At 41.7% G+C, this 14,267-nt stretch overlaps 1 protein-coding gene across 1 annotated transcript; it reads left to right on the top strand.

Moving 5' to 3' along the window:
- The first annotated feature begins 10,467 nt into the window (after positions 1 to 10,467).
- On the top strand, positions 10,468 to 11,304 carry LOC133914757 (uncharacterized). Its single transcript, XM_062357782.1, has one exon. It carries the CDS (start codon positions 10,468 to 10,470, stop codon positions 11,302 to 11,304), a length of 837 nt encoding a protein of 278 aa, XP_062213766.1.
- Positions 11,305 to 14,267: the final 2,963 nt, after the last annotated feature.

Here is a 14,267-nt window from a genome sequence, read left to right as displayed (position 1 = left end):
GTAAGGAGGATTATGTCCTATTTTGTGGAGAGTATGTAGACCTAGATCAATATCCTATTTGTGAAACCCATCGTTATAAGCGTAGAAATAACAGTGGCGACGTGGAGGAAGGCTGCAAGAGAAAAGGACCTCCTAGGAAGGTGATGTGGTATTTTCCTGTAATTCCCCGTTTGAAGCATTTGTTCAAAAACAAAAGAAGTCCCAATTGCTATGGTGGAACAAGGAGGGTCGTAAGAATTACATAATGATACAATACACTACAGATTTAGCTCAGTGGCGAACTATTGATTTCACATTTGATTGGTTTGCTGAAGAATTAAGAAATATCAGGTTTTCTATGAGCACAGACATGAATCCATTCGGTAATATGAGTACCTCACATAGCACCTGGCTTGTTGTACTGTCTATCTACAACCTTCCACCTTGGCTTTGTAAAAAGCGAAAATACATTATATTGTCGACCTTAATTTCTGGTCCGAGACAACCTGGTAATGACATCGATGTGTATCTCAGGCTTTTCGTAGATGATCTTTAAGTACTCTAGTCTGAAGGTGTTGAGGTTTGGGATCATTACAAGCGAGAATACTTCACCCTACATCCATGTTGTTTGTCACTATCAATAATCTGTCAGCACTTCGTAACTTGTTAGGGCAGAGTAAAAGAAAAGATGAAGCTTTCCCCCAATACTTAGATGACACTAAGAGTATGTGGTTGAACGAGTCGAAGAAAATAATATACATGCGGCATCGGCATTTCCTTCCAAGGAACTACCCGTACCAGAAAATGAAGTCTCAGTTTGATGGCACAAGGGAGAAAGCGTCAACTCTAAGGCATTTTAGCGGGCAAGATGGCTATTATAAGGTTAAGGATATCAATGTTGTCCTTGGAAAGTGAAAATGATCCTCCATGAGTGATGAAAATGGATTGTGAAACAAGAAATCAATTCTCTAGGAGCTTGATTATTAGAAATACTTAGACGTTCGTCACTCTATTGACCTCATGCACGTAGAGAAAAAAATCTACAATAGTCTCCTCGGTACAATGCTCAACATGGAGGGGTTAAGACTAGAGCTTCATGTCAAGGATACGGATAAAGGGAAATTCCTACCCCCATCTTGCATCACCCTATCCAAGAAGGAGAAAAAAGAATTTTGTGAGTTCTTGCATGGTGTGAAAGTTCCCTCCAGTTACTCGTCCAACATTAGAAGACTTGTTTATGTGAAAGAGTTGAAAATAGTTGGCAGCATGAAAACTCATGATTGCCATGTGATGTTGACACAGATGATTGTGGTTGGAATTAGAAACATGCTGTTAATTGGTGTTCGAGAGGCTATAATGAACCTGTGCTTTTCTTTTTAATACAATTAGTCAGAAGGTATTCAATCTGGAAGCGCAAGCTAAGCTAGAAAAAGACACTTCGAGACTCTATGTCTTCTCGAGATGTATTTTGTACCATCCTTTTTCAATAGCATAGTCCATCTCACAACTCACCTTGTGAATGAGATTTATTTTCTTTGCCCTGTGTTCCTGCATCAGATGTATCCATACGAGCGATTCATGAGCGTTCTCAAGTAATACGTAAGGAATCAAGCTTTGCCTGGGGGTTGCATCACGCAGGGTTATTCTACAGAGGAGGTAGTGGAGTGGTGCATTAATTACACGAACCCAGATAACCGAATTGGTGTGCTTCATTCTCGCCATGAAGGTAGGCTTGCAGGGCAAGGCATTGTAGGGAAACATGCAATTACTCCTGAGCCAAAGGCATACGACCAAGCTCATTTCCTCGTGTTGCAACAAATGAGCGAAGCGTCCTCATATATCGAAGAGTACAAGTAGTTGCTTCTTTAAGAGAATTTAGGATGGATTGAAGCTTGGCTTGCGAAGCAACATATACAAAGGTTCAACACTTGGTTTCGAGATCGAATCAATGGATCGAGTACTCTAAAAGTGATTTGATCAGGAAAATAGTAGCATACCCTATATACACAATTACAATATATAAGGGTACGATATAAACGGTTACACATTTTACACGGTTGCCTAAGATAAAAAAGCACATACCAGAACAGTGGTTGTTGTATAGATGCTTATGATAACAATATACACAGGAGCACATACTATGGTTAGATAGAGGAGATATGATAACTGGATTAATTGGGATTCAAGGTACCCCTGCATCAGTGCCATTAGGTATACGGGACAAAGGGTGCTACGAAAGATAAGTACAAATTCACTAACGTTAATTTTAAACTTGTCAGATATAAGGATAAACTTTTCGTACTCGCTAGATCATTTAAAAACTGATTGGAATTAACATATTTGTCGTAGTGTAAAAAACAACACACGGAAGCAATGAAAGTGATACATGGCGGGTATTCTTTTATTAATTTGTTTGTTTGTTCGCAAATGAAAGATGACACTTTAGGCGTGTCTTTTTATTTCTCGTGCTTATTAGATAAACCAGCACGGCATGCGTGTAATTGTATTATGTATTCTAATTTAGTCATTATAACCCACAAAATATCTTTTGTAAAAAATAGGGAGAAGTTGAGTTTTATAATTATTTTTGCATTATGTTTTCAAGGAAACCAATGCGGCAATGCAAAACACACACACACACACATATATATATATATATATATATATATATAACCAAAATTTATGTAATAGAAGTAAACATATTATACATTTTGTTTCTAAATACATATCGCTAGTATATGGATATAATAATGCAAACTAGTTTTTTAATCATATAGTTCAGGCGTAAAAGAAAAATCTTGGATTATTTTCTTCTCCCTTTCTAGTTCTCGCAATGCTGAGGATTAATTAGTTGTTGGAGAAACTCCATGTGTATATAAAAAAACATGCTAGTCTCTTTAAATGAAGCAATGGCTAAGGGATTAAAAAACTTTCTTTGATACGCAAAAGCTTTGTGCGTCAATTTTATAGAAGAAGGACCGCATATAGGTCAAGTTTACAGTGCATGCAGGCCAAGCGCGGTAGGCCGAAACAATTGGTTGTGATTTCCTAAGGGATGAAACTGTTGTAAGTAGTTAACATTTTGAATAGCCAAGTTGCATTGCGAAAAATCACATTTTTCTTGTCTCTATAATACAGGCAGGTACAAAAATATAGTGCATGAGAATACAACATTAACACTTCCGTGCAGTTCAGCATTGATCTGATGGATGCAATTTCGCCTAACGTGACACTTTTTCTATATAAAAAGCATGACAATTTTGATGATCAAACAAACCAAAAAATATTGCAAAAAAGTCATACCGCCACAATTTCTTCTTGGCCTCTTGCCGTTTGAATTCAAAGATTCAATGAACAGATATGCACTAGTACAAAAAGGTCTAATAGTGCCGTTGAAAATGGTTTCATTGCCAGTTTTTCAACCGACACAAAATACTTGGCACCGATAGTTAGTAACTATTAGTGTCGGTTGTTCATCCGGTACTATTGGTATTTTCAAACAATAAAAAACAAGAAAGTTGGTGGCGACAGGAGTGGCATCCAAGCCAGCTCGAAATTGAGCTAGCTCGGATGCCTCTCCCGCCGCTGCTCCCATCGCCGCTGCCGTCGGCACTGTCAGGCACACCTGCAAATGCGTCGACTCGGAGGCCACCGCATCCATTCCATTGCATCACTGAGCCTAACACACACATCATCATACAGAACCCAATCAAGAACAAAAATCACTGCACACTTGCTCTGCTCCTCCTTCGCGGCGGCCACTCTGCCGTCGCTCGGCCACCGCTCGATCGCCACTCGGCCACTTCTCGTGCTCGGCCGCTGCTCGCACTCGGACACCGCTTGGCGCCGATCCTGCTCGGTCGCCACTCGCTCTGGATTCGACGAAAGAGAGATAAGAGAGACAAGAGAGAGCGAGGGAAGTCGCGAGGGGAGGAGGTCGGCAGTGGGAGGGAGAAGGAGATGGGGAGGGGAGGAGCGAGAGAGAGAATGGGGAGAGAGCTGGACGCGACGCAAAGAGATAAGGATGGAGAGAGCCGTGGATGGCGGACGCGATGAGTCAAAACCTGATTGAAATAATTTTTCGGATCCAGACATGGCATCAGTGTCGGTTAGCATTAAAAACCGGTATTGAAATAATTTTTTGAGTCTAGACATAGCTGAATCGACACTGATAAGCCGATACTTATAACTAGTTCTGTAATAGTGATGCCTAAAATCATAATAAATCATGACGGACTCCAGAATTTACTGCAAGCTTCTAAAGAACGCTAAGAACACCCTTATCTCTAGATATCTTTATGTTTATATAAACATTTCCTTTTCTATTTGCTATCATTTTTTCCTGTTCCAATGTAGCACATAAAATAATTTCTACAACACTTTATGGTTCCAATTCCTTTTTTCTGGGTAATGTATGGGTTCAACTCTAGTTCTATTCTAGAATAGGCTTGCAAGACAGCTAGCCAATTCAATAATGGATAGTGAAATAATGAGTCCACCGTTTCAATTAAATAGATATACTGAATATGAGGCTTCTTCTCCAGCACCATGGCGTGGCTACTTCCGACTAACACTAATGGAGCATAATAATGTTTGGATACAAAGTTTTTTTAAGAGTTTTTAGATAAAACTATGGTATTTGCAAATACTAGGGTCTCAAATACTTTTGACTGTTTGGCTACATCGGATTTTGTTGGTTTAGAAACTGTGGTATCCCCAAAACCATAGTGCTTTTGGTGGTTATAAAAAATCCATTCCGACTAGATTTTTCTTAAAACTGTAGTTTTCTCCACCGGCTCTTAGAAATGCGATTTAACTACTATGGTTTGTAAATACTAAAACATCAAAACAAGCCCTAAATCCCTAACCAAAACCTAAAAGTATGTGCGGTGCCAAATAATCCCGCCTAGGTACCTTGGAGCTCCCGAGTTCCCCAGGGCATTTCCAAGATGCAGAAAATAAAATTTTGTCAAATTGTCACGCCACATTTAACCAACACGATTCTACCCAATTTCACCTGGGCTAAAGCATGGTCGCAAGAAAAAAAGAAGTAAGATTTCGTAACGGAAAATTAATTAATTGGAGGACCCGATGGGTATCTACCATATGCTTTCCTGCAATTGGCATCTCCCTAGCTTAATTGAATGCATGACAAGGCCTGTGAATGTGACTTGATATATGGTCCAAGGTTGTTTCATTTTTTTTTGAAAGGCAATAAAAAGCGTGCAACTTGCAAAAGAGACATTAGTTTCTGTAAACATAAAGAACCTACAAACGGAATATAAATAAATAAAACTAGCTTGCTGGTTGGGACTGCATGCACATGAGTTTGCTACTGCTAGTTCAATAAAAATCACTGATGCGTTCTATTTCGAGCCGTTCGTCCAGTAGGTGTATCAACAATCTTCAGAAACTACGCTTTATTACGACAGTATCTTGCCGCGGGCACCTTGATAGGAACGTAGGGTATAGCGGATAACTCTATTGAGAGTCCCTAGAAATTTTTACACCGCTTAATCGTACACTAATACTAGTTTTTTAAGCAAAGTGGACTAGTCTGCCTCGCTTTTTCTTGGTCGGGCAAAGGTCCAAGCGTCACTAGCGTCGTCCATGTAGTTGCTTCTAAGAAAAAGGTGTGTTTATTACCAGCGCAGTCAGGGGTGGAGTATTGTCATGAGTAGGATAAGCCGTGGCTTTTTCGTTCAACAATTTTTTTATATTTTATAATGTATTTTGGATTCAATCTCTTATATTTTAGTAATTTGATTTCACTATAGTTTAGTTAAAATCCATTTAACTTTACTGGCTCCCTCTGAATTTTTACCTAAGCTCAGCCACTGCCAGCAGTACGTCTAAAAACAACATAGCAGAAACTTATATTGACCACAGAGTTTGGAAAAAAAAAAAGAAGAGAGAAAGAGGAACTATTGCGCCTCGTGATTAGTTAGCAAGACATATACTTATATTTTCGACGAACTAAAGATAAAAATTCCTATACCAATATACAGTTTTACGTCCCTGCTAAATGTATCTTTTCAACGGCTTGACTTATGGTGAAATGAGAGATATGTATGTTGCATCTTCATGAAGGACAATGTTCGCTTGTGGGTGCAGTTCGTCAAACCAGAAATGTACTACTCCAGCTTATGGACAAAGAAAACGATAATACTCATACATCACGGGTGCTGAGTTTACACGACGCCAGGACGAGCACGTAGCACCGAACGCTTTGTTAATTCAGTTTCTTTTTGTCGCGAAACTAGTGAGATCAACGTAACCTCACCGCACTGGCTCATAAACGCATTGAAAAGGGTGGCAGGAGAGCAACTTTTCAGAGATCTCCGGGCGTGATACGGACGATGACACACGATACAACGCGGCACCTATCATTTGGCCCAGACGCGCACACGTACGACATGGGAGCCGCCGCCCTGCTTGCCGTTATTCTGATGGGCAGGGACTTCACTTGGTCCGTGTTTTAAGTATCGAGTAATTTGCTAAGTATCATTATAAAAATTATAAAAATTAAAAAGTATTATCCGTGTAAGGATGACGAATGGATATTGAGTTCATATATCATTTTCATAGCTGATAATATTTTTAATATAAACACTTCTACGATAATATCAACCTAATTTTACCTTAAATTAAGGAAGGTGAATTGTCATGCTGTCACTTATAGCTATTGTGAGATTATGTATGATGAAAAATTGGTATAGTGATAAAATTAGTAAAGCAAATTGATTTAACAAAATGGCATAGGTAATATACATTTGTTGCTAAGATGTTGCTGGATATAATCACGGTAGTATAGTTGTTTTGGATACGCTTATGATAACGTAGTTATAGTTTTTAATATGGATGCTCTATACTCATTAGAGTGATCTTATATGAACGGATCTTGAATCAAATTAAGAAAAACTTGTGGCAGGCTGTCACTCATGGGTAGCTCTATTGCTCTATCTTGTTCATGTAGAAATTGTATACTTCAACTGTTTCGTTTCATAACAGGCTCTTATCGTTGATTTGCAAGCCAGTCGCAGTCGCTGATGGTAACTTTAGCGGTTCGCTCGAGAACCATGGCTTGCACATATACATGTGTTGCTCGGTGGCTTGCATAGAAGGTAGAACAAAGTTCTTGCAAGAGCATGAAAAACGAGAAGGTGAAGTGTCATACTGTCACTCATGGGCAAGGTTCATAAATACGTTTGGACCCTAAAGCCGCTCGTCGGCGGTAACCACAGTTACCACGATAACTGTACAGTAATTCGGTGAAATTTGGTAGAAATCGATCAAATTTCATTAATTTTTTGAATTTTTGAATTTTGAATTTAAGTTTAATCAGTAACTACTTAGTTTATAAATACGGTGAGAAACGAATCACCCAATAACCGTGACAACCAAACGGTTATCGATGATAAATTAAACCTGCTTATAGGTGTCTGGTTATGTCGCTGTCAATATTCTCGAGCGAACGGCTAAAGTTACCATCAGGACTTGCGACTGGCTTGCAAAACAAGGATCAGAGCCTGGTATTCAATGAAACAGTTGGAATGTACAATTTCTACATGAACAAGCTAGAGCATTAGCTTTTGCTCTGTCGCTTGCATAGACGGTACAACAGAGCTCTTACACGAGGATGAAAAACGAGAAGGTGAAGTGCCACGCTGTCACTCATGGGTAGCTAGTGTCTGGTTATGTCACTGCGATGGCTCTCGAGCGAACGGCTAAAGTTACCAGAGCGTGTTACGGAACGAAACTGTTGGAGTGTATAATTTCTACATGAATAAGATAGAGCAACATCACTCTTTCTGGGTCGCTTTGAACAGAGCTCTTGCACGAGCATGACAAGACAAATGAGGAGAGTGGCGGCAAGCTAACGACACAGACAAAGCTGTAAACAAGTCATAATCCGGGCGGGAGGCAAGAACCAGGCAAGATCAATAGAACTGTAAAAGAAACAAGAGCAGAGGAATCATCAAACAGGTGCCGTAGTACCAATGTTCCTGTGTGTCGAATATCTAAATATGAATTATATATATATATATATATATATATATATATATATATATATATATATATATACAATTTTGGATACTTTGGAATCGAATCTGCGGTCTCTGGTGTACTTAAAAAAATTTAGAAAACGTATACTAGTAAGGTCTCGATTGGTTGTCCAACTTGAGAATGACTGGTATCCAAGTCGGATTCATCTGCTTTATCTTTGTAGATAAAATGGAGGACTCTTTATTAACCACGGCTAGATAGGAGATGCCATATCAGCTCTATATAAAACGGGGATCTAAACCCTTAGGAAAAAAAGGAAGGAGAGGAGGCGAGAAAACTCACGCATCTGCAACTCGACCTAAGCACTAAGACCATAGAAAATATTCGGCGACTTTAGATCTAGATTAGCTTGAATCTGATCTACTCCTTGTAATAGATCTAGCCATATTGTTTGTACTCGGGAGAATACATATACATCATTATCTATATAGGATGTAGAGTATTATTCCAACTGAGGGCCCGAACCTGTCTACATAGTGTGTTCCGCTTCGTGTTCAATCCCTGATCTCGAAGGTACCCTATTCAATTACAGATATACTGTCATAAACTAATATTTGACAGTTGGCGTGTCAGGTAAGGGCCTTTTTCTGCTTTTCAGGATTGATCATGTCTCGAGTTCACATATGCACTTGTTTCTCTCCGATTTCTACGAACACTTCGAGTTAGTGGAAGGCATCTACACATCGCCTGCTGCCAGATCTAAGATCCTCTTCGGAGCCATGGTTTTCTGCTGGGACAATCAAGGTGGATTGATCCACACCGGTATTCTCGAGTCTAGCCCATTGGACGCATATCGTGAGGTGGGACATCTTTTACTGGGATCCTAAGGAGCCTAACGTTCTCTAGTACATAGACACCGACAGCGCGGATGAAGATCGGGAGAGTGGCAATGGCAACTCGATCAATAGCCATAGCAGCCGAACGGATCAATTCGTGTTCATAGCTTGAGGAGTCGGAACCCCACCCGATGATCCTATGGTGGTAGATCAAAACGCCACAGAGAACAATGGTGTTGGGATTCCCGCGAAACCAAAAACGTTAGCCACCACCCATGGTACCAGCGTCGTTGGAGATATACCACCAGGAACGTCTATGGACGGTGCCCAGTTAGCTCTTAATACTACTGATCATCGATGAACCGTAGGAGGTTAGGTGCTCTCTAGTCTCCAACGACAACTTCCAGTGGGTACCCCTCCATCAACACTGGCCCCAAGATCGAGAAACGAATGCTCTCAGGACAACTGTCATGAGGCTTCATTGACTCAGCCATAACCAAGCCTCAATAGTGGTGTCTTCAGTACTCCAAAGGCTAATGTCTAGGGTGTTCATTTGATTCTAAGATCCTTCCTCGAGTTGGATCAGGTGAATCCTTTAATCCCGATGCTCAATCAAGTGAAGACTTTACTCGATGAGGCTCAGATCCAGGCTGCTCAAGTAAACAACCCTAGCAGTTCTAAGCACCCGAGTCGGCAATATGCTGGTTCGAGGAGCCATGGACGCGGACATCCCTGAGTCGAAGAATTGCATATGGGAAGCTCGGATGGTGGGGGTCGAGCACAGTCTTACGGGCTCAGCTGTAACTGCCTTATTCGTAGGCGCAGGAACCAAAAAGACCTAAGAAACCACATCCCTCACGATCGGCACGATAGACAGTCGTCCGAGCAATGCCGCGAGGACGACCGATGCTATAATGAGCGCATATATCTAGGACATGACGATCGACGTGACTCCCCTATTCGAAAGAACATGTGTGATAGTCCTCATCCTCCACTCCCTAAAGAGTTTGATGGGGGTTGCGAAACCTTCACACCTGAGCTTCGGTTGATACGATGGCCCGAGAAGTTGAAAGAGGGTCCGATCCAAAAATACGACGGAAAACTCAAATGAGTGGATGCAGATCTAGACCACTATTATTTGAGCGGTGGGCGGTGACAATAAGGTAATGGCCAACTATCAACTGACCGCGTTGGATGGGCTAGCATGATCCTGGTTGTTGAACTTGCCTCCCAACTCGATTCAATCATGTGCCGAGCTAAAGGCTCAGTTCATCGCCAACTTTCAGGGCACGTTCGAGCGCCTAGGATCGGAGAACTATCTTCATTAGTTGAAACAAGGCAAAGGCGAATCTCTTTGATATTTCATCCGGATGTTCATCAATAGGGGCAACACGATCCCGAACATCTCCGATAAGTCAGTCATCATCACCTTTAAGTGAGGCATCATGGACATAGATCTAGTCAGCAAGTTAGCTACTAGAAAGATCCAAATGGTCAAAGAGCTCTTCGAGTTGGCTGACAAGTTTACAAAGCATGCTGATGCTCAGGCACATGCCAAAAACCCACAACTTGGCAACGACAATCCCGAGTCCTCGAAGAACGGGGGAAGAAGAATAAACCTGGTGACAAGCTCAAAGGTTTTGACATGGCTGTAGCCACAGTCGATAGGAGTAAGTCGCGCAACATCGGGGATAACAAAGGCCTGAGCCGAGATGGTGGAAAGTGGTGTCCCATCCATCGGACCAACCAACACGACTTCGACGAAAGCCACATTATTAAAAACAAGGTAGATGATAAGCTCAAGGATGCTGTTGCTGAGTATCACAACAAACAGGCCAAACCAGATGCTAAAGACGACGAACCTGAATTTCGCAGGGCCGATCAAAGCTTGGCACACATCTTCGAAGGATCTGCCGCATATGAGTTCAAGAGACAGTACAAAGCGATCGAGAGAGAGGTCAACTTGGCTCTAACAAGGCCTACACAAGACCTTAAGTGGTCAGAGGTCCTGATCACCTTTAACCAAGTTGGCCACCCAGCTGCGGTTTTACACCCTAGTCGATACTCGATCATGGTCCAACCTACTTTTCTTAACATCAATATACATCGAACATTGGTTGATCCAGACAATTCACTTAATCTCATATTTGCAAAGTTGTTAGACGAGATGGGAATTTCAAGGTTAGAGCTCAAGGCAGGAGCTGAGCCTTTTCATGGTATAACCCCAAATTCATCCAATATGCCCCTTGGCCAGATCGAGCTGCTAGTCACGTTTGAAGAGCCTGGCAACTTCCGTATAGAGAAGTTAACCTTTGATGTGGTGAACTTTGAGACAGCTTATAATGTGATTCTGGGCCACCCAATGCTAGGCAGGTTCATGACCATGGTGCACTACGTGTATCAAACACTCAAGATCTCAGGCCCCAAAAGGGTTATAATTGTCAAAGGGGATCAACGTGCAATGCTCAAATGCGATAAGTAGAGTTTGGAACATGGTCGAGCACTTCTGTCAAATGACAGCTACTTCAAAAGATGCGAAGTCTAAGTGCCAGAAGCATTAACCAGTCATTAAAGTTAAGGACTCCAAGCTCGTAAGTTTTGCTAGCACTTCCAAGTCCAACGAGGCTGCCAAAGGAGATTACAACAATGGTGCCAAGGACAAGAAGATTGATTGTGGTGTCAAGGCAATACCCCTCGTCCTGTCTGAATAAGATAAGACGATCAAGATAGGGTTTGACCTTAATCGAAAATAGCAACTCAAGCTCATCACTTTCCTCCGAGCGAACCAAGATGTGTTTATATGGCAACCGTCTGATATACCCAGGGTCCCTAGGGAGGTGATTGAGGATCGACTAGCTATAGAACCCGAGGCCAAACCAGTGGTGCAGAAAGATCAAAGGTTTGCAGAGTATAGGAAGCAAGCTATCCAGGAGGAGGTCAGCAAACTTCTAAAGGTGGGCTTCATTCAAGAGGTTTGTCATCCTATGTGGCTCGCAAATCCCGTCCTCATGGAGAAACCCAATGGCAGGTGGAGAATGTGTGTCGACTTCACCGACCTAAACAAAGCTTGTCCCAAGGACCTTTTTCCTCTTCTTCGCATCGACCGGATCATCAACTCCATGGCGGGATGTGGATTGTTGTGTTTCCTAGATGCCTATTAGGGGTATCACCAAATTAGCATAGGGGTAAAGGACGAGGAGAAAACTGCTTTTGTTACTCCCTTCAGTGTATTTTATTATGTAAAGATGCATTTTGATTTGAAGAATGCTGGTGCTACTTACCGACGGTGTATTAAAAATTGCTTGGAGCCCCAGATCAGACGCAATATTGAAGCTTATGTTGATAATATTGTAGTCAAGTATTGAACCGAAGGCGCATTGATTAACATCCTCAATGAGACATTCGAGAACCTCAGGAAGTATCATATGATGCTTAATCCTGAGAAGTGCCCGTTTGGCATTCCGTCAAGCAAGCTTCTTGACTTCTTGGTGTTAAGTCGGGGCATCGAGGCCAATCCACATAAAATTGAGGCGCTCAACAAATGCGGTCACCTCGAACACGAAAAGAAGTTCAAAAATTGACAGGATGTATAGCAGCTCTTAGTCTATTCATCTCCAGGATAGGCGAGTAAGAGATGTCTTTCTTTAAGTTGCTAAAGAAACACGACCGGTTCGAGTGGACAGAAGAAGCATAGAATATCTTCCAGGATCTAAAAAGGTATTTATGGTCTCTATTAATTCTAACACTGCCTAACGAAAAAGAGGAGTTATTTTTGTACATTGCAGGCAACACCACAAGTTGTAAGCACGGTGTTGGTGGCCAAGGTCTAGAAACCTGTTTACTATGTGAGCAAAGTCTAACACGACGCTAAGCTATGGTACCTTCAAGTGAAGAAGTTGCTATATTCAGTCTTTATGTCTTCTCAGAAGCTATGATACTATTTCCAGGCGCACAAGATCACTGTTGTGACAACGTATCCACTGAGGGATGTCATATGCAACAGGGAGGCTACTGGACAAATCGCGCAATGGGCAATGGAGCTCCATGAGTTTGACATACACTATGCATCGCGAACAAGCGTTAAGTTGGGAGGACTAGCGGAATTTATTACCGAATGGACAAGCGTTGAAGAAACAAAGCCAAGTGTGGTTGAGGATGACTTGACGCTCTCCTTTAATATCACTCATGCTTTAGGGCTCGGGGGCTGGCATTGTACTTAAATCTCCAACAAGTAATGAACTCAGGTACGTTGTTCAATTAAATTTTAAAACTTCCAACAATGTTGCAGAATACAAAAGACTGGTAAACGGGCTCTGCATAGCTTCACCACTTGGAATCAGGTGACTTCTCGTGAAAGGGGACTCACAGCTAGTCATAAACCAAGTGCAAAAGGAGTACCAGTGCTCGGACGACAACACGGTGGCTTATCTGAATGAGGTGCGAAAGTTGAGGAAAAGTTCAAATGGCTATAAGTAATACATATCAGAAGGAGTGATAACTCTGGTGTGGATGAGCTTGCTAGACTCGCTTCTTTTCGAGCACCAGTGCCCATGGGAGTCTTTATTTAGAAACTCCTCAAACCATCTATCCCGATAGTTCAGTGAATGGATACTGCCCAACTCGACCAGCAGTCTGGTTAGGTCAGTGAGGCAAAACTTGCAGACATAGTAACTACACTACTCAAACGCGAACATACTTGGATGATTCAATGCGAAGCCTATCTTGAAGGCCGAGACATCCCTGATGATGATGTGTCTGTAGAGAAAATTGGTCGTAAGTCCAAGCTCTACGCTTTCGTAGATAGCAAGATCTACTGAAAGGGGAGTAACAAAATCTTGATGAAGTACATCACTCAGGAAGAGGGCAATAAAATATTTCTCGATATGCATGGAGGCATGTGTGGTAATCATGCATCTTACTGCATCTTGGTTAAAAAAGCTTTTCGTAAAGGATTATATTGGCCGATTGGCATCTAGAATGCTTCCAAGCTAGTCAAAAAGTGTGAAAGCTGTTAATCTTTTGGAAGGTATACCACTTGACCAGCCCAAGCTCTCCAAACAATTCCTCTTTTTTGGCCTTTCTTCGTCTAGGGCTTGGATATCCCGGGACCATTCCTAAGGGCCCAAGGTGGTTACAAGTTCCTATTGATGGCTATCAACATGTTCCAAAACGAACCCATGGGGAAGATAACCACAAAAGCGGCTAAAAAGTTCATGAGGAGCATAATTACTCAATTCAGAATTCTGCATTGGATAATTATAGAAAATGGTAGCTAGTTCAAAAGTGGACCTTTATCGCGTTTTGTGAAGAATTTGGCATCAAAACTTGTTTCGCTTCAATAGCTCACGTTCAAAGCAACGGTCAGGTTGAGCGTGCCAATTGTGTAGTCATGCAGGGTATTAAAACTCGGGTTTTCGACAGGCTAAAGGCCTACTCGAAACGATG

Source organism: Phragmites australis, chromosome 4 (assembly GCF_958298935.1).
Source record: "Phragmites australis chromosome 4, lpPhrAust1.1, whole genome shotgun sequence".
NCBI classification, from domain to species: domain Eukaryota; kingdom Viridiplantae; phylum Streptophyta; class Magnoliopsida; order Poales; family Poaceae; genus Phragmites; species Phragmites australis.
This window is presented reverse-complemented; position numbering and strand designations above follow the sequence as displayed.

Coding starts and splice junctions, on each gene's coding strand:
- LOC133914757 (XM_062357782.1), top strand. CDS start 10,468: ATGGCTGTAGCCACAGTCGATAGGAGTAAGTCGCGCAACATCGGGGAT.